The sequence below is a fragment of the Diuraphis noxia genome, unplaced genomic scaffold, assembly GCF_037042655.1.
Source record: "Diuraphis noxia isolate RWA-SAM2 unplaced genomic scaffold, SU_Dnox_SAM2 contig0002, whole genome shotgun sequence".
Classification (NCBI taxonomy): domain Eukaryota; kingdom Metazoa; phylum Arthropoda; class Insecta; order Hemiptera; family Aphididae; genus Diuraphis; species Diuraphis noxia.
In genome coordinates, this window is record NW_028301712.1 from 71,679,305 (window position 1) to 71,698,195 (window position 18,891).

At 25.8% G+C, this 18,891-nt stretch overlaps 4 protein-coding genes across 5 annotated transcripts; all 4 read left to right on the forward strand.

The window, feature by feature from the left end:
• The first annotated feature begins 255 nt into the window (after nucleotides 1-255).
• On the forward strand, nucleotides 256-11,387 carry LOC107161902 (bolA-like protein 2). Its single transcript, XM_015508515.2, has 3 exons — nucleotides 256-398; nucleotides 9,958-10,052; nucleotides 11,246-11,387. Exons 1-3 carry the CDS (start codon nucleotides 336-338, stop codon nucleotides 11,343-11,345), a joined length of 258 nt encoding a protein of 85 aa, XP_015364001.1. The 5' UTR covers nucleotides 256-335; the 3' UTR covers nucleotides 11,346-11,387.
• On the forward strand, nucleotides 258-6,422 carry gny (ALG6 alpha-1,3-glucosyltransferase garnysstan). 2 transcript variants are annotated; one of them, XM_015508513.2, is made up of 2 exons: nucleotides 258-398; nucleotides 4,436-6,422. In XM_015508513.2, exon 2 carries the CDS (start codon nucleotides 4,481-4,483, stop codon nucleotides 5,993-5,995), a length of 1,515 nt encoding a protein of 504 aa, XP_015363999.2. In that variant the 5' UTR covers nucleotides 258-398; nucleotides 4,436-4,480; the 3' UTR covers nucleotides 5,996-6,422. The 2 variants fall into 2 exon arrangements, with proteins under 2 accessions (XP_015363999.2, XP_015364000.2); XM_015508514.2 differs by lacking the exon at nucleotides 258-398 and adding an exon at nucleotides 2,449-2,812.
• On the forward strand, nucleotides 2,800-4,193 carry Tfb4 (transcription factor B4). The gene has a single exon (XM_015508517.2). The coding sequence runs from the start codon at nucleotides 3,010-3,012 to the stop codon at nucleotides 3,925-3,927; it is 918 nt and encodes a 305-aa protein (XP_015364003.1). The 5' UTR covers nucleotides 2,800-3,009; the 3' UTR covers nucleotides 3,928-4,193.
• Nucleotides 11,388-11,428: 41 nt separating the features above from the next.
• Mvk (Mevalonate kinase) lies at nucleotides 11,429-13,537 on the forward strand. The gene is made up of 4 exons (XM_015508516.2): nucleotides 11,429-12,061; nucleotides 12,190-12,361; nucleotides 12,783-12,967; nucleotides 13,029-13,537. Exons 1-4 carry the CDS (start codon nucleotides 11,429-11,431, stop codon nucleotides 13,290-13,292), a joined length of 1,254 nt encoding a protein of 417 aa, XP_015364002.1. The 3' UTR covers nucleotides 13,293-13,537.
• The last annotated feature ends 5,354 nt before the right edge of the window (nucleotides 13,538-18,891 follow it).

Consider the following 18,891-nt stretch of genomic DNA (forward strand, 5'->3'; position numbering starts at 1 on the left):
CCGATACAGACCGCAGCACCATTGCAGCATTGCCTTTAATCAGTATTTTGTAAATTTAATATTATTTATTGTAGTTCTGTTGTTCTGTACATTGACTAATGACTATTAATTGAGTTGTTTATTTTACAAACATAATAAAACAAATTGTAATTTATAGTTTATAGCGTTTATACAGATTACAGTTTATACTATTATTCATGCTATTATTATTGTACCATCGAGTGTTGAGTTCGACTGCTTGAGAACTTAGATTCGAATTTTGTGTTAACCTTGATCATTCAATATTTTGCGCTACACTATTTTTAATTCAATTATATTTTGCATTACTTACTGTAATGACCATAAGTGAAGATTTATTAAAATCTAAATTAACAGTTGCACTTGACGCATCATACGTGGTAAGTTCAACATAAATAATACTCTTAGGTGTTAAGGCTGTTAATTTTATTCATTTCCATGTACCTACAGTTTACTCTATAGTTAATCATATTTAAACAATATTTTAATTTATCGAAGTTTCATAATTCACACACTTTACTACATTAATTTTTCTTAATTATTTCATATTTAAAATTGTTTTAAAAGTATTGAATATAAAATTGCTAGGCTAAAATATTATAATAACTTATTTGCTTAAAAAATAATACTGGTTTTAGAATATATTCATTTATGTGTTATATTATAGTTATTTATAGCTTATCAGATTATTTGATGTTATTTAATATAAACCAAAGGTTATAGGTAATTACAAAATATTTAAATTAATATTGATACTTGACAAGATTTATTATTTTTCTGAGTAATTTTCTATTTCAACAATTGTTTTTAGAAAATTGTATGTTTCTAAGTAACTGAAGGAGATGGTGAAGTCAGATTTTGGCGGTTGGATTTAGTTTTGAAGTTATAGATATTTGAAGCCCCACCCAAAGAGGTTTTACAAGTTCAATTATGTTTTTGATTTCAATTGTCCGAGTGAGCGACTAATCATTCCAGATGTATATGCAAATACTATAACTTTAAAACTAAATTCAACAGCCAAATTCTGATTTCATGGCCTTTTAAAGCATTTTTAACCACACATGTAAAACAAAAGAAATTGCCTAAACAAGTTTGTCGGCTAAAACAGAAAAGTTCATTTTAAAATTTTAGGTATCATTAATTTACCTGTTGTAAATTATACAATGCGTGCTTAATAGAAGAAATAAATTATTATATTATAAATATTACATACTAATTAGTAATTAGGGAAAACATAGTAGTATTTGAATTAAATATCATTTTCTTAATAAATATAACTTCATTTTTTATGATTATTCTACTGATCTTATAATTGTTACATTTATGTTTCCAATTTTATTTACTAGCCTAAAATTTTTTATTGGTTGCATCCTGTTTACAGTATAAAAACAATTTTTTACTCATAGGTACTTTACAGCTTAATTTTACTGAACTGTCACTATCTAATTCAATAAGATATATAAATTTAATTTGAAACTTTATACAATTGATTTGAAAACTTTCCATGTGCAAATATCATAATTTTATATCTGGGTTTAGGATGTAGTGGTTTATCAAATATTTTAAAAAGAAATCGTTTCATTATACAATATTGAAGTTTTATTAACATTATCCATATGTTATTTCAAACTGGGGATTTTATATTTTTATTGAAGTATCAATCCACTTCAGGAATGGGCCAGTGAAATTGGTGGTTTTTGTATCTAGATAATAAATATATAAGATAAACATGTTTTTCATTGCCTTTCTATGTAGTATAATTTCTAACTAAAGTATTTTATTATCAACAGTTAAAAATGATAATATAAGTACAAAATCATAGGTTAAATAGAATGTAAAGAATAGTGATTATTTTAAATCATTAATCTTTTTAAAAATAGAATACGATATACTTAATAAAAGTGAAACTACATTTGAATTATATATAGTTGTAGTTTTGTAGAATGTCTGAATCTAAAATCCGAAAATATAAACGTGTCTTTAGATAATGCTCTTTTATCTTCATTTTATTATCACATGTTTAAATCTAGTCTACTTTATAATCTAATCTCCCTGCTTTTCTAAATAATACTCAGAATTAATATTTGTGTAATATATTGTAATATATACACAAGTTCAGAAGATTGTGACTAAAAATGGCGAGTATACTGTGTGATTTTTTGAACATATTTTCACGATTTGAACTTTAAAGTCATTTAAAATAACTTTTTGGAATCATCTCGTACATTTCTCATATTTTTAAACTAAATTTTGTATAAATGTTGTCTGTTGAAGTATCTAATTAGTTAAATTATTAAATGTTAATTATTATATAATATTTAATATTTAAATTTTTAATAACTAAAAACTAATGTAATTATTGTAATTGTCCATTTGTCCATGCCCATGTCCAATCAACAATTATTACTATTTACAATCACTATAGTGTAATAATGGTATCCAATATTTGCAACTACCATGGTTCTGTTTAACTCTGATCAAATTGATATTATTCACGTCCGTTATATATAAATTGTTCTGTGGTTATACCTTTCTAAGACATTATAACTTTTATCATTTTATCATTTGCTTATACTTTATAGAGTCTTAGGGCGTTAGGCACTCTTAGTTATAAACTTATAACTCTTATTGGCTGCGGCAGTTGTGCGATATTAGATCTAATTTCGGCGTTTAGATTTTAGTAAATTATTAGTGAATAGTGTTTATATACTATATTTTAAACTCATGTAATTTAAATTCATTTTTTTAAGTTGTTTATTGTTAACCACTAACGCTAAAAGTGAAAACTAAACAAGTAATAATATTATATTTATTATTTTTCTGTTTCGAATTTTGAGTTTCCGGTCGAATAATTTATTTCGTGTTTAGTTTTGTATGCTATTATGAAAATTACAAATGTTATTTTAATAACCTAAAAGACAATATTATCTATGTGATTTATCTAGTGAATTATTAAAATTTGAACTTAGATCGATAGTGAATGCAAGCGGAATGCAATCAGAAACACCAAAGAAAATATTTTCCAGTCTTCTGGTTATAATTCTTGATGTTAACCCAGCTCAAGATACTTTACTTAGTGGAGAAATAAAGCTATCATCCATACTTAGTTCTGTTGTTGCTTTTGCTAATTCTCATTTAATGCTTCGAACCCACAATAAAGTCGCAGTGCTTGCGTCTGACCCAAACAGTTGTGATTTTATATATTCCGATCAAGATGAACTTGATTTTAAAAAGAAAACAGTCAGTAGTTGTAAAATGGGTGGAAGTCAATATGAATTGTTCAGCCACATAGATCGTTCTATAAAATTTAATATCATGAAATTCCTCAAGGATGCGGCAGAAGAACCTCATATGTCTAGAGATACCGTCTTTGGAGCGTCTTGTGCCAAGGCATTATGCTATATAAACAGATTGCAAAGTAATCTAAGTCCTGGTGAAACAATGAATTCGAGAATATTAATTATATCTGGTTGTGATAATGAAGGAGACAAATACATACGTTGTATGAATACATTTTTCACAGCTCAAAAACAAAATGTTGCTATTGATGTATGTAGTCTTACCCATGACGTCACTCTATTAAAACAAGCATGTTATATCACAGAAGGTTCATATTTTCGTATGCCTAAATTAGAAGGATTATTGCTGTATTTACAATGGATATTTTTGACAGAACCTTCTTCTAGGAAAAAATTAGTTATTCCATTAGCTCCACAGTTAGATTTTCGACCTTTTTGTTTTTGTCATGGAACCTTAACAGCAATTGGTTTTGTGTGTTCATTATGTTTAACTATTTATTGTAAAATAAGTCCTATTTGCACAACTTGTGAAGCAGTTTTCAAAGTACGATCAGCCATTGCAGTCAAACCTAAAAAGAAGAAAGTTAAGACAACAAGTGTAAATAATTAAGTTTGTTTTCAACTTAATTACCATAATATTTAATATTAAATAATCATTTTGAGAAATAGAATTCAAATGGTACTACAAAAATGTTTGAAGCTAATAATGATAAAAATGTATAATTTATTTTAAATTGTATTTAAAAATTTTACTCATTAATAATTATAATAAGTGATTTTTTTAAATGTACGATACAAAAACATTTTATGCATTAAAAATGTTCTGAAGACTGCTCTCATTGAATATCTTTTTAAATAAAATTTTGTGCTACAACATCTTCCCTGTGTTATTTTTTGGTAGCAATAGATTTACCTCCATACAATATACATTAAATGATTTAATTGTTTTAAGCTAGTATATATAGAGAAAAGAGATAAAAAGCTAAAGTATAGTTAAAATAAAAAATGAAAACATAATTACTTATTCAGTTTTATACTATAAAATTTTTTTTATACATTATAATAATTTAGATATTAAAAGGCCGTGTAATTTACAATTTCCATTTTTCTTTTTCCAGAACAATCATCATTTCTCGTGAAAGCAAGTTTCTCATTTTGATTTTATGAGTTTATATTGTGACACAATGATTTACAAAAACTTAATACCTATATACTTGCAAAAAGTACTTGATGAAAAACTTATCTTAATGATTGCTGTATTATTTCGTTGGCTTGTCAGCTTGCATGATTATTCTGGAAAATCAAAAACTCCAATGTATGGAGATTATGAAGCCCAACGGCATTGGATGGAAGTGACAGTTTCTATGCCAACCACTCAATGGTATTTTAATTCATCTGACAATGATTTATTATATTGGGGTCTTGATTATCCGCCGTTGACAGCCTACCATAGTTATTTAAATGGTTTACTACTTAAAAAAATCCTTCCAGAGTCCGTCCAACTTAATACATCTAGAGGTTTTGAGTCAAAGTTTCACAAGCTACTCATGAGATATTCTGTGCTTATAGTTGACTTGTTGATATTCATACCGGCTGTTTGTTGGTTTTTCAGACAGTTTTTCAAAATTAAGAATAATAAACAAATTAGTCAAACAATGTCCATTGCAATGGCATTGTTGTACCCTGGATTAATATTGATAGATCATGGACATTTCCAATATAACTGTGTGTCTCTTGGTTTATTCGTGGCAAGTGTTGCTAGTATGTTTATCAATAAAACCATCTTCACTTGCATTTTGTTCAGTATGGCCTTAAACTACAAGCAAATGGAGTTATACCATGCCTTGCCATTTTTCTTTTATTATATTGGATTTATATATGAAACTTTAAAAAAACATTCATTCATTACAGCTTTAAATACATTAATTATTCTTGTATTTAGTGTGACAATAACTTTTCTAGTATTATGGGCTCCTTTTATTAGTGATCCCAAACAGATGTTTCAAGTCATTCACAGAATTTTTCCTTTAGAACGAGGTGTTTTTGAAGACAAAGTTTCCAATATATGGTGTTTAATTAATGTACTTTATAAGTTGAGGAATATTAATAATCAAACTATGGCTACTATATGCCTATTAATGACATTTATCACAGTATTGCCCACATGCCTGGATCTTTTGAAAAATCCTTCTAAAATAAAATTTTTACTTTCATTAATTAATTGTTCGCTGTCTTTTTTCCTATTTTCATTTCAAGTCCATGAAAAAAGCATACTTCTGGTTGCCATACCAGTTTTAATGTATGCTCCTCAAAATGCATTTATGTGTACTTGGTTTGTGTCCCTGACAACATTTAGCATGCTTCCATTATTGATAAGGGATAATTTGTTGGTCCCATTTATTTCATTATCTTTGATATATTTTATTGTACACTATAATATTGAAAAATTAATCTCACAACAGAAAGAAACATTAAAATTACATTTATTACGTAATTTATCGTTGTTTGGATGTGTTATATTAACTCTTTGTGCCATAGTATTAAAACCCCCCTCAAAATATCCAGATTTATGGCCTTTGATTATATCTGTTTATAGTTGTATGCATTTTGTTTTGTTTTTGATCTACTTTAATTATAGTCAATTAATGTTGCAAGTTCCAAAAAAGAAATTGTATTAAGTTAGTTGAAATAAATTGGTTCTGTTATTGGGTTTTATTACTTTAATTCCCATGAATACTATAAATGTTTACTGTGATTTTAAAGTGAATATTATAATAATTTACTATAAAAGCTCAACTTGATTATTTGCTTAAATTTTTAAAATGTATACTGCATGTATTGGTAAATTATTTTATAAATAATTTTGTTTTTAATTTGCAAATACAACATTTGTATCAATTGTCCATAGTTATTGAATTTGTTTTGTTTGCAAGTAATACATTTATTACATATTTTTATTCAATTGTCAAGTAGTTTTTAAGAAAACCATTTTTTTTTTATAAATTAAGTATTAACAAATTTATGAATATTACCTTATTTTTTATATTTTAGTGATCATATTAGTTATTGTACATATATTAAATATAAAGTAATGAATTATATCTATGTGAAAATTTTAGTTTTGTTCTTTTCATTTTACACCTCTAGCTTATATATTTGTAAAAAATAATTAGAACAACTGTTATTATGGTACCTAATCAGAAAAAAAATGCATCGACAAACCACCCCAGAAAAAAAATCTCTGTACTACAATATTACTCATAACCACATGGCAATTTTTTTTTTTTTAATTATCCCGAGGCAACTAAGGCCATTAGGAAGGAGGTAATACTGTAGGTTCTTATGGAACTGTAGGTTGGTTTTACACGTGGGTGAGAGTTTTTGGCAGAATTTCTATTTGGGCACCCGTAGGTTTCTGCCATGCCCTGGAGTGGGGGATGGCGGACAATTATTTTAATATTGAATCATACATAGATATATATTATACTTATCATTCATAATATATATTTAAATAAATATTTTGAATGATCGAGTCAATATTATATAAATTGTAGGTGGGTAATAATAATTAATAATACACTATACTCATAGTACATTTTTAACTGTTAAAAAATCTATACTAATATTATAATGTTAATGAGCTAAAAAAAGTTTGAAAAAACTACTGGATTGAATTTAAAAATTATTTTTTGTTGCATTGTCTATTTATCTAGGAAAGTTATAGTATAGGCTATAACATTTTTAGTAAATCCACAGGTTAAATCGGAACCTAAAAGAATTTATGGATTTACTATTTAAAAAACCGTAAATGTATGGCTGCATATCGAAATTTCTATGACGCAGTGGCGCATCAGTAGGGCTAAAGTACTAAGTGTCTCGAGTTTGAATCACTTTCGATGGCCTAACTTCTTGCACTGTTTTCATATTTTTTTCTTCTTTTTACTTATTACTTTTATAGTTATTTTAGTTGGTCTAGAATTGGTTTTACCTCTGTGAAGGTTTTAATGTATATTACATTATTATAGTTAACCAAATCAGCTTTAAATAATATAATAATATTAGATCCGTTAATAATCTTCCTACCATCTATATTATGTATAAAAATGGATTTCTATCTGTGTGTCTGATTGTCCTTTATGCATTCCTAAACGGCTGGAACGATTGTGACAAAATTTGATTCAGAGATATATTAGACCTATTGACAGAAGATAGGCTAAGTTTAAACAGTAATAGACCCAACCCCAAGAGGTGCTCAAACCGACATTTTGAGATTTACAATTAATTTTTTATTTATAGATGGTTACTATTCATTTCAATAATATTAATTATAATAATTAGAGTGAAAGAAATTATTATTCCTGAATTTGCTATTATTTATTTCTATTGTATGGCATGCTATGGCATTAAGTTTTTATTGATATTTTGTGTTTTTTGTTTTGATAGTAAAATGTAATAAAATGGGAGTTATGCCTTCCAAAAAAAAATCGATTAGTAGTCGGAGTAAGAAATTACTAATTTGTTATTAGTTAACAATTTTAAATATTGTTTCACCTTTATAAAGCTAAAAATGCAAGAAAATATTATAATTGAATATAGTTTTAGTCCTGTATTTTACATGACTGTGTTAAAAATCTTTAATGGAGATTAAGATAGGGTAAATCCATGGGAAGTTTTAAATATGGCTAGCTGGGTATTAAACACAAATTTTGAATCATAAAGAGTTGGTGTTTTTAACGACAACAAATTGCACGAGGATCAGCTAATATATAAAAAATTTTGTATTAAATAATCACAGTTAATTATTGAATTGAAGTTGTATATTTATATTGAACATTAATTGAAGTTCTTATATTTTATACATTATAGGAGACATCATATTTTATTTCAGGGTACTATTTATATATTAATTTTTTGAATGAAAGGTTAGGAATGTAATATACTTATTTGTAAAAAATATTTGTATAAATCATTTTCATGTGAGTAATAATGTAATCTGCAAATTCTTATTATTCCTAGCAGTGATATACGATTGCGTACGATTGTCCCTTTTAGTAAAACGATTGCATACGTTTTTACGATTGCGTACGATTTCTCTACCTAGGCCTCAAAAACATTACGATTGCGTACGAAAATGAGTGCAACGTTGCCAACATATACTAATAAATTAAATTAAATTAAAAATAATAATAATATAATTTAAAAAAAAATCATTATTATAATATTATAGTCAATAAAAAAAAATATAAAATATTTAGGCATATAAAATACAATAATAATACACATAAGCTATAAATTAAAACGTTGGTATCGATAACCAGTTCCTGATAAAAAATTTAATATATTACCATCTATTTTAAATTGGTCGTATAGTTTTATTGCATGGTTAATTTTTTGCATATCTTTAGGTGGAATAGCTTTGGATATATTTTTTTTATATTGGTTTCAGCCTGCATTTCTTTCAATGCCTCAAGCACAAAGTATATTGGTGGATGTGAGTTATAGAATTCAGCGTTAAAATTTCTGTGGAAACTCTCTGGACCATTTGTTGTTCTGACATTAAAATACGTAAAAATTACGGAATTAATAATAATCTAAATATTATATGACACTTTATTTTTATGTATCAGAACATAAACTTTAATGTTATATTGTACAAGAATACTTCTAAACTTTTTTTATAATTTATTAAAATATGATACCTTTTATTTATTGAAGGTTCTTCAGCCCATATATTAGTTGGAAATATACAATTTGGTTGTATATAATTATTTAAAACATAGCCTGGAAATAATAGTCTTGGTAACGTTTATGCAATTGTATCAAATATAAGCAATCGTTTCCTAAAATAAGTTATATTACAAAAACGGCAACGTTGCACTAAGTATTGGTAGGTAGAATGAACGCAATCGTAATAATGAAAAAGATCCATACGCAATCGTAACGCACCCATTCCTAGGGTCAGGGATTTTTTTCTGGGATTTGATATTATAACCATTCAATGTGATAATATATATATAAAGATCAAATTAAATATACATTTTGACAATGTTTATGATTACATGAATGTACTGAATAATATTTTTACATAAGGTATAAAATATTGAGCTTAAGGTTTTACAAAAAGTTAGCATTTATTCAATATTCTCAAAATTGTTATACATTAAGGAAAACTTATTACATATTAGTATAGGTAAATACCGAATGACTTAATAATTATTTTACTTTATGTATTTAAAAAACAGTAAAATATTATAGTTTGGTACATACATTATTTTCAATGTTATGTTATACACTTGAACTTTGAATATTTATTATGTAAATACTAGGTATAATAAATCATATTTGATTATACTTAGTCAGTATAATTGATTAAAAAAATGTTAATAGTTTAACAAATGTCATGAAAAGTAAAATGTGTAATAAAAACTAATAATTTATAAAATATATCATATTATCTACTTATCAATTTTTATTAAAACAAAACTACAAATATTATATTTAATTTCTCAGGTTTTTATGTAATTATTAAGACCCAATGTTTATAAAATAAACTTACTAACATTTTAATTTAGAATAGTATGGTATTGATTGAATAACATTTTTTCAATTGTATATTTATTTTATGTGTTTTTTATTTTAGTCTGTCAATGATGATTCCGATGGATGTGGTGCTAAATTTAGCGTAGTTGTAGTATCTGATAAATTTAATGGTAAAACATTATTACAACGTCATCGGTAAGTTTTTTAGTAGCTATTGCCTATTACATTAATTTTTTAATCATCAGTACAAATAATTATTTCATAGAAAGTTAATTTAATTTAAATTTATATTATGTTTGTACATTCATTAGTACTATAATTGAATAGCATAATACCATGTGAATTATTGTTGGTAAAATTTATTACAGATGTTATTAGATATTAAACTACATTTTCAATACAAACATGTCTTAGTTTTGTTTGATAGTTTATTAACAAAATTATCTTATTTGAATTATAAATAAATAAATAATTGTTATAATATATATCTTGGCTGCACAGTTTATTGATATAAATTAATTTAAAAAATAATAATTAACATATGACTGAGTCAAACAACCTAGATTCATTATTTTCTGAATTGTTTTTTAACCAAGGATAAATATTTTTATGATCTGTTAAAAGTGCTTCACAAAAAAAGTTTTTATAGCTATTGATATTCAGTATTGTATTACACTTCAACATTGGTTTCTAAGAAAAAAATGCTTTTAAAATTTCCATTGGTATGTAAGTTTTTTTTATTCTCATTGTAAATAAATAGTATTTGAGCTAATGATAGCCTTTTCAATTGATTTTCATTATCAACATAAAACAAAATGCATATATTTCATGAAGTGCTAGTATTTCATTCATTTGTTCATCAGTTTTTTTCATTCTTCTGCTTTTTTTGAAGAGATTAGAAATTATAAGAGCAGTTTTACTAATATGTATCAAATAGAAAGGAAAGTATTTTTGTGTATCAAAGGTCAACTTTTTTATAAGCGTGTTCTAGTTGAAATTTAACTGCTAATTAAAATTTCCAATTTTTATCAATATTCAAATAATTAATAAAGTCGTTCAATTTAAGAACTAACTATCAAGTTTTTCTTTGAATTGAATTTTTAGGCCTCTTTTAATGAGGTTTAATATAATAAAAAGAAATTTAAAAAAAATAAGAAAATGAATAAGTTATAATTTATTAATAAATCACTACTTGAGTAATTATATTATTACATAATTATAAATGTATTATTAATACAGACATTGATTAAGTAGTTAAAGTGTTATACAATGTGTCTAGAAACTAGAGAAACATTTTAATATACAAATTTCATAAAACGTTTCCAAACACTCCAAACATCCAGTATACATAAGTGTATAATTTATTAATTTATATTTTTTTTTTTCAGAATGGTAAATGAAGTGTTGGCTGAAGAATTAAAAGAAATACATGCATTCTCACAGAAAACATTGACAACAGAACAATGGAATAATTTAAATAAAGTTTAATTGCTTTTTAAGGTTATTTAATCTAGACCTTTCATTACATTTTGTCAAGACTTAAAATTTTAACATTATTCTTATTCAAAAAAATGAGTTCTAATATACAGTTTGAAGTAACAGCACCTGGAAAAATAATCCTTTTTGGTGAACATAGTGTTGTGTATGGGAAACCAGCAATTGCATGTGCTATTGATCAACATACTACTTTAACATTTACTGAAAGTTATTGTAATAACCAAGATTTAAATACTATACCGTGTCGCATTATTTTGCCACTCATAAATTATTCGGGAATGTTAACAATTCATTTGGATGCAAAATCGACATTTTCACCTACCACATATTTTCAAGAAACCTTAAACAAGTTAAACAAAAATGAACCATTTCTCAATGAATTAGATACATTATCTGGTAATGAAAAAAAAACACTTACTGTTTTACATTTTATTTTTGGAGGAATTTTGTCATGCTATATGAAACAATTGAAAAATGTTTCATTCACTATTGGAATAACATCTGTATTGAAGCTGGGCGCTGGAACTGGTAGTTCTGCATCTTATTGTGTTTCTCTAGTAGCAGCTTGTTTGGCCTATGTGAAGTTTAAAATCAATTCTAATGTAGAAATACAATTTGATCCATTGTTGGATGATTTCCATTCACAAAGTGGCGACAATCTGCTAATTATAGAGCCATTTACTGACAACATAACATTCAGTGATGGGGTAATATATTTTTTTAAATATGAACATTATTTTACAGTATACCTAACAAAAATACTCATTTATATTACAAAGTTTCTAGTATAATTATATTATAAATAAAATAAGTTATGGTCTTGTTTATTTTTTAGGAAAAATGTTTGATAAATAGATGGGCTTTGTTAGCAGAAAATTTTATTCATACTAAAGCTTCAGGATTAGATAACACTATTTGCACATATGGAACCATGGTTCAGTACACAAAACTTAACAGCCATAAATTATTGGAAGCTCCTGAATTGAAAATTCTTTTAATATATTCAGGTTTGTTTTAAATATTATTTATGATTTAATAAATTATAATAATAATTATTATTATTATAGAAAAAAACCTTAAATATTTCAGAATAAAAAGATAGTGCTAAGCTGCCTATTTTCAACATTTTAAAATAATAAATAATCCCTTTGAAACTTAGCTCAACAGTTATTTTCACTCATCTTGAATTTCAAATTGCTAAATGTTCTGTATCATTTCTGTTAAAAATTACCAAAACACTGCTATGGATAAATTTTAGATTGAATTATTATATTTTATTGCTCTTAAATTATTATATGTTCATACTTGACTCTCATTTTGAACAGATATCAAATCTTACATTCTTAGCTATATATTAATTATAATTTTAATAAAAAATAAATATATTTTTAAAATTTGTAGTTAATAAGCTTCATAATTTATTTTAAGGTGTTGAAAGATCTACCGGAAATGTGGTGCAAAGTGTACGCACAAAATACAATGATGACATTTATCAACCAATTCTCGATGGCATTTTTAATTCTATAGGACAAATTGTAAATTCAGCGGTCAATGCAATTGATCAAATGGCTCAAAACCCACTTCACGAACTTCAACAAATTAGTGTTTTACAAGTAAGTAATTACTTTTTAATTTTATATTTTAATGCAAAACATAAACAAATTTTTCATTTAGACTCTCATGGATATGAATCAAGGTTTGCTGATGTCATTAGGTGTATCACATGAAACATTAGATGCTATTGTGGCAATATTAAAAAAATTTGACCTCCATGCAAAGTTAACTGGTGCTGGAATGGGAGGATATGCTATATGTCTTGTTCCTCCAAATTTTCATAAGTCTAAAATACAAACATGTATGCAAGAATTAAAAATTTATGGTTTTGAGTCTAATATTTGTACAATTGGTTGTCCTGGAGTTAGAATACAAACTAAATAAATTAAGAAAATTTGTTTTTAATGATATACAGTATATACAATATGCAATTTAGTATAAAAACAACTTATTATATTCTAGTAAAAATGTATTAATAATATTATATTAAAATTTTTGAATAATTAAAAATGTATACAATGTAAAACATTAATTTCTACATGTATGAAATAATATATATATTTTTAGTAGCGTATTTGTAGTAGAGAATGAAACCAAAAGGTAAAATAAATAAGTTCAATAATTTATAATTTGTTTTTTTCTAAGTCCTTTGTATTTCCTATGTTATCATCAAACATAATTTTATCTCAATTAGGTGCATAAATAAAATATAATTATTAATGGGCTTACACACTGAATTATGTTCTATCTCTTTATCTATAATTTAATATTATACTGCAGGGGTGGTCAACTTGCAGCTCGTGTCGTAGTCGAATGCTACTTGTGTCTTATAAAAAAAAACCAATATTTACTTATTACAGGTAAAATACGATAAAATTATAAAACATATTTATAAACATTTTGATTTGATATCTTTATATTTATCCATGTAGCTTGTGGACATATTCATATTGGCCACCATTATTATATTGTATTCATAGTTTACTATACAGTTACAGTAAACTCACGGCGATGGCTGGCTTGATAACAGTCTTGATAAGATTAGTTATAAATAGGGCAGAGGACTTGTAGCTTTAAAAAAGCTCTATATATACAAGCACTTGTGCACTAAAAAAAAAACCCATAATATGCACTTAAAATTTTTTTAGCCTCTTTATTTAAATAATAAATACATAATACATTATTATTTATTACTTTATTAGTCTATTACATTAATACTAATTAATAAATTTTACTTAATTTTCTTAATTTTCATAATTTTCTACATCTGACTCTAAAAAAAAATAATACCCATGGTTTAGTAAAAATAATTTTAGCCATTATATAATTAATTACAAATTTAAATCGTTATCGCTTCTATGAAAAATGTGTGCCTGAAGCAGTGAAGCATAGTCAAAAACCATATTAAATGACAAAAATTAAATATAAAATTTTATACAAACATTTTGACTGGATTGTTTAAAATAAAAATGTCACCGTGGAAAAAATCGATTCAAGTAAAATATGTCTCAACAAATATAAAATATGCATTTATATGCACAATAAAATTTCAAAACTAGCTTTGTGGAAGCATGAAACATACTTGTTTCGCACTCTGCTATTTTTGTGACTGTGCAAAAAAAAAAAGCAAATGCTACAAGTCCTCTGCCCTAGTTATAAATCTATATTTTGTTCTGACTTTCTGAGACCCTTCTAAATTACAGAGAATAGGTTTTTCATAATCATTTCTCCCTCACGTCACACCTGCGACCTTTATGTGTTGTCTCTATCTTACTCACGTACAATATGGCAAATTGTCGTTTACCACTTTCACTAGTGCTGTTAATTTAGATATAAGACTATAAGAGTGACGACCTATTGTACAATTTAAAGGTAAGATAATTATCTATGGTCCCATACTCCCATGTAAGCTTTTATTGAGATGATTATTTTTAAGTAAGTTATGATCATCAAAAATGTACAGTTTTGAAAAAGGTTAACACATAACTTACTGGCAGCACTCCGATCTTAAGCTTTTTACACTCATCACTGATTCAAATATTCATAATAGTCTAGCATTTTGAATTCAAAATTAATGATTATCAAAAATATGTATTGCAAATAATTGTAATATTATAATTTTTTTAGCTCTTTCTTTTTAAAACAAAAAAAAAATAGTCAAGGTTATAAGAATGGATTGTTAAACAAAAATAGCAGGTACCTAGTACTTACAATATACCTAAACTGATTTAATTATCTTCACATTTCTCTTCCGATGCATAACGAGATATAATTTTAAAAATAAATTGACTATGATTTACTTATTTTTCTATTATTCAAAAACCAATAACCATGGGTATATGAAATTTTATCATATGTTTATTTTATAATTTTTTAAATATGTTAAAATTTTCAATATATTTTGAGTTATTTATAGACATTTGAAACATGATCTTTTGTTTTATTCTATAAATCTCAATAAAGAGACATTTATCATAATTTTATAAAATTAAAAATTAAACAAGGTTTTTCATAAATAGTTCATACTATTACCAATTAATCTAAAAATATAGTTAAGACTGTTAAAAGGACTCACGCTATATCCGAATGTGTTTTTTCCGTCTTAACGTCGTAGACTTAACGCACTTACACATTTTAAGTAGGACTCGCTCAATTTTGGTTCCTGAGTAAAAATACCTACTACAAAATTGAACTGTGAGTATTGTGACAATACAACGGTGCGTTTTTTCCATGATTCCCAATCCCAACATATCATTCATTATGTCATAATGTCGTTTAGAAATAGGCAACGAATATTCAATATTTCAACATTTTTAAATTACCTTTAACTGTTTAACTTATCAAAATTTAAATATTTAAAAAAAAAACGCACCATCTTGCCTCGGTAATATTATCACAATTCAATTTTGTAATAAGTATTTTTACTCTAAAACCAAAATTGAGTGACCCTTACTCAGACTGCGTAAACGCGTTCAGTCTATGTCGTACGCGTGTAAGACGAAAAAAACATATTCGGATGTGTCGTTTTCTCAATACATATACATAATTTCTTTTCCATACATTTTAAGTTCGATTTTGTACAAAATTACATATTTAAACGAAGGATAAAGGTCTATTTACACATAACCGTTCCGTATCCGTACTATCCGTTCCGTGTCCGACGTTTAAAGTTTGTTTGCTCGTTATGAAATTGGCATGTTTATACATGTCCGTTCCGTATCCGCTCCATCCGTTTCCGTGTTTTAAAATTAGTCGGAGACAATGTTTTTGGGGATTTCACTGATACGGATATGGAAAATACGGAACAATGTAAACAGCCATCCGATTTGTTTTTGTGACAGTCTGCACTTGGCGAGCTTCAACTGCACATATCCAGTGACTTGCAAGTGACTTATTTAAATTTAAATTTAATCTAAATTTGACAATTTAGTTTTAAATTGATTATACCTACCGTATTATATTATAATAATTAATTAATTATTATTATATTATATTATAATTATTAAAATTATTTTTAATAATGAATATTGATGAAAAACTCATCGAGATGGTTCGATCTCACGTGGAATTATATGATTTGTCACATGCCAAGTATATGGACAGTGGATATAAAGATGGTATTTGGCGTAGTATTGGAGATGAAATAAATTTAACAGGTAACTAAAATTATGATACCAAGGATTGAAAATTAAAAACAAGGGTTTTCGTAAATAGTTAATATTATAAATTATAACCAAAAAATTTAAAAATGTATTCTTATAACTTTTTTTTATAATTGTTATTAGAGTTTCAATTTTGTCAAAATTCATTAAAACCATGAAAAGCTGTAAACTATTTAAATAGTTAAAAATATATAAAACATTCAATTTAAATATTTGAGAATCAAAATTGAATACAAAAATAACGAAATTCCTTAGTTGATAAGTATACATAAAAAAATGTTTTTCGCGCATTACCAACAAAATATATTTGAAGTTGAAATTCGTTCTCATGGCAATATAAAATATCAAAAAATTCCAATTTATAAATTAATTATAGAATCTGCTCAGAATCATTTTTGAATATTGTATTTTTTCATCGATGGTTCTTTTTACCCTTAAGATTTTGATCGAATCAATGTTCAGATACCATTTCGAATACCTAATTTTGAAAATAACATTTTTTTATATAATGATACAATTTTGATTAGATTATTGGTTATAGAAAATAAATAATAGGTACCTACTTATGTTTTATTATTCCATGCACGGAATGTATTTTATAACGTAAATATAGGTAATTACTAATTATTATAATAATATGTATTACATTCAAAATTCAATAAATCAAGTTTAATGTCAATGTGTTTTTTTTTCAAAACAAATCGTATCAATTAAAATATTAATACAATTGAATTAATAATATAGGTATATTATTTAAATAATATTATTAATTAAATAATAATTGTACACTAATTTAAATTAGTTTACTTTATAGTTATTAGTTAATAATATCAAAGTATATAAAAGTATGTAAATCAAACAAAATACACGTTTTAATTAAATTTTTTCATTTTGCCACGGCACTGAACCAGCTGAGGAATTAAAAAATTGTTTGTATAGTTCTCTAGTTGCAAATGCTGCTTGCCCAGCACCACCTCCTTGCATAGGTATATCATTCAAAGTTATGTTTGAAGTTAGATCATTCATATTTTGAACATTTTCAGTGACACTATTATTATATTTTTTTATGAAATTATGAAGAACACATGTTGATAAAATAATATGATCCACATTTTCTGGCTTCGATTGTATCCTCCTGTTATAAACACGAAACTTTTGTGCTAAAATCCCAAAGCAATTTTCCACTACTCTACGAGTTCTACAAAGACGATAATTGTAGATTCGTTTTAACGAATCATCTAATTGCTTCCCTGGATATGGTCGCATCAAGTACGTTTTCAGAGGAAACGCTTCGTCTCCTAATATAACGTATGGAGCAGAAATAGTGGTTCCAGGTAAAAATTCATCTTTTGGAATATTTAACGAACCATTTTCTAACGCTTTTCCCAAGTTAGAGTGTGCTAATATTCCGCCATCACTGTTTTTTCCATAAGCGCCCACGTCTACGGCTATAAAATTGTACTGTGCATCAACTAATGCAAGTAACACGACAGAAAATGTTTTTTTATAGTTAAAAAAATTTGAACCAGTATTTGGCGGTGCTTGAATAGTGACGTGTTTTCCGTCCAACGCACCAATACAGTTCGGAAAATTCCAATTGGTCCAAAAATCATTTGCAATTTGTTTCCATCTTTCTTCTGTGGGTTGTGGCATTACTTCTGACATTAAATTTGTTACTATACTTTTACAAGTTTCAATTACGATTCTATAAACAGTTGTATGACCTAGACGATAACTAAATGAAATTGTCTTAAAGGAATCTCCCGTAGCCAAAAATCTGAAACATCAAATATACCTATAATTTAATTTAATAGTTAGTTTTAGTTTATAAATATTATGATTTAAATTTAATTGTAAATACATGAATAAATACGTAATAAAAATATTTTCTTTATGATATTATTGATGTGTAAAATATAAAATAACGTAATAAGTAAGGCCCGGAATTATGTGTATGTACTAAAAACATACGAAATATGTATGTATTAATACATTGGTTATCATTCAAATATGCATTTATTTATGCAAAAAATATACAAAATAAAACTATGTATTCCGGATCTATTGACTATAATTCAAACTTGTAGCTTAATTAGCTACTCTTTGTACTGTTAAAAAAAAAAAAACATGCAAATGCATATAAATCCGGGCCCTAGGACGTAATAAACGTGTAGTATTATCTATTTTGAACTTAATATTATTATAATAAAATACACTATTGTAAAAATTTATAATGAGCCTTGTATTAAATTTTCAAATCTTAGATATAAAAGGAAAATTTTTTATGAATTTCTAGCATAAAATAATTTACGAATTTCCGT

Coding starts and splice junctions, on each gene's coding strand:
- LOC107161902 (XM_015508515.2), top strand. CDS start 336: ATGACCATAAGTGAAGATTTATTAAAATCTAAATTAACAGTTGCACTT. Junction 399..9,957: donor CACTTGACGCATCATACGTG/GTAAGTTCAACA, acceptor TTTTTATTTTAG/TCTGTCAATGATGATTCCGA. Junction 10,053..11,245: donor ACATTATTACAACGTCATCG/GTAAGTTTTTTA, acceptor TTTTTTTTTCAG/AATGGTAAATGAAGTGTTGG.
- Tfb4 (XM_015508517.2), top strand. CDS start 3,010: ATGCAATCAGAAACACCAAAGAAAATATTTTCCAGTCTTCTGGTTATA.
- gny (XM_015508513.2), top strand. CDS start 4,481: ATGAGTTTATATTGTGACACAATGATTTACAAAAACTTAATACCTATA.
- Mvk (XM_015508516.2), top strand. CDS start 11,429: ATGAGTTCTAATATACAGTTTGAAGTAACAGCACCTGGAAAAATAATC. Junction 12,062..12,189: donor ACATAACATTCAGTGATGGG/GTAATATATTTT, acceptor TTTATTTTTTAG/GAAAAATGTTTGATAAATAG. Junction 12,968..13,028: donor AACAAATTAGTGTTTTACAA/GTAAGTAATTAC, acceptor TTTTTCATTTAG/ACTCTCATGGATATGAATCA.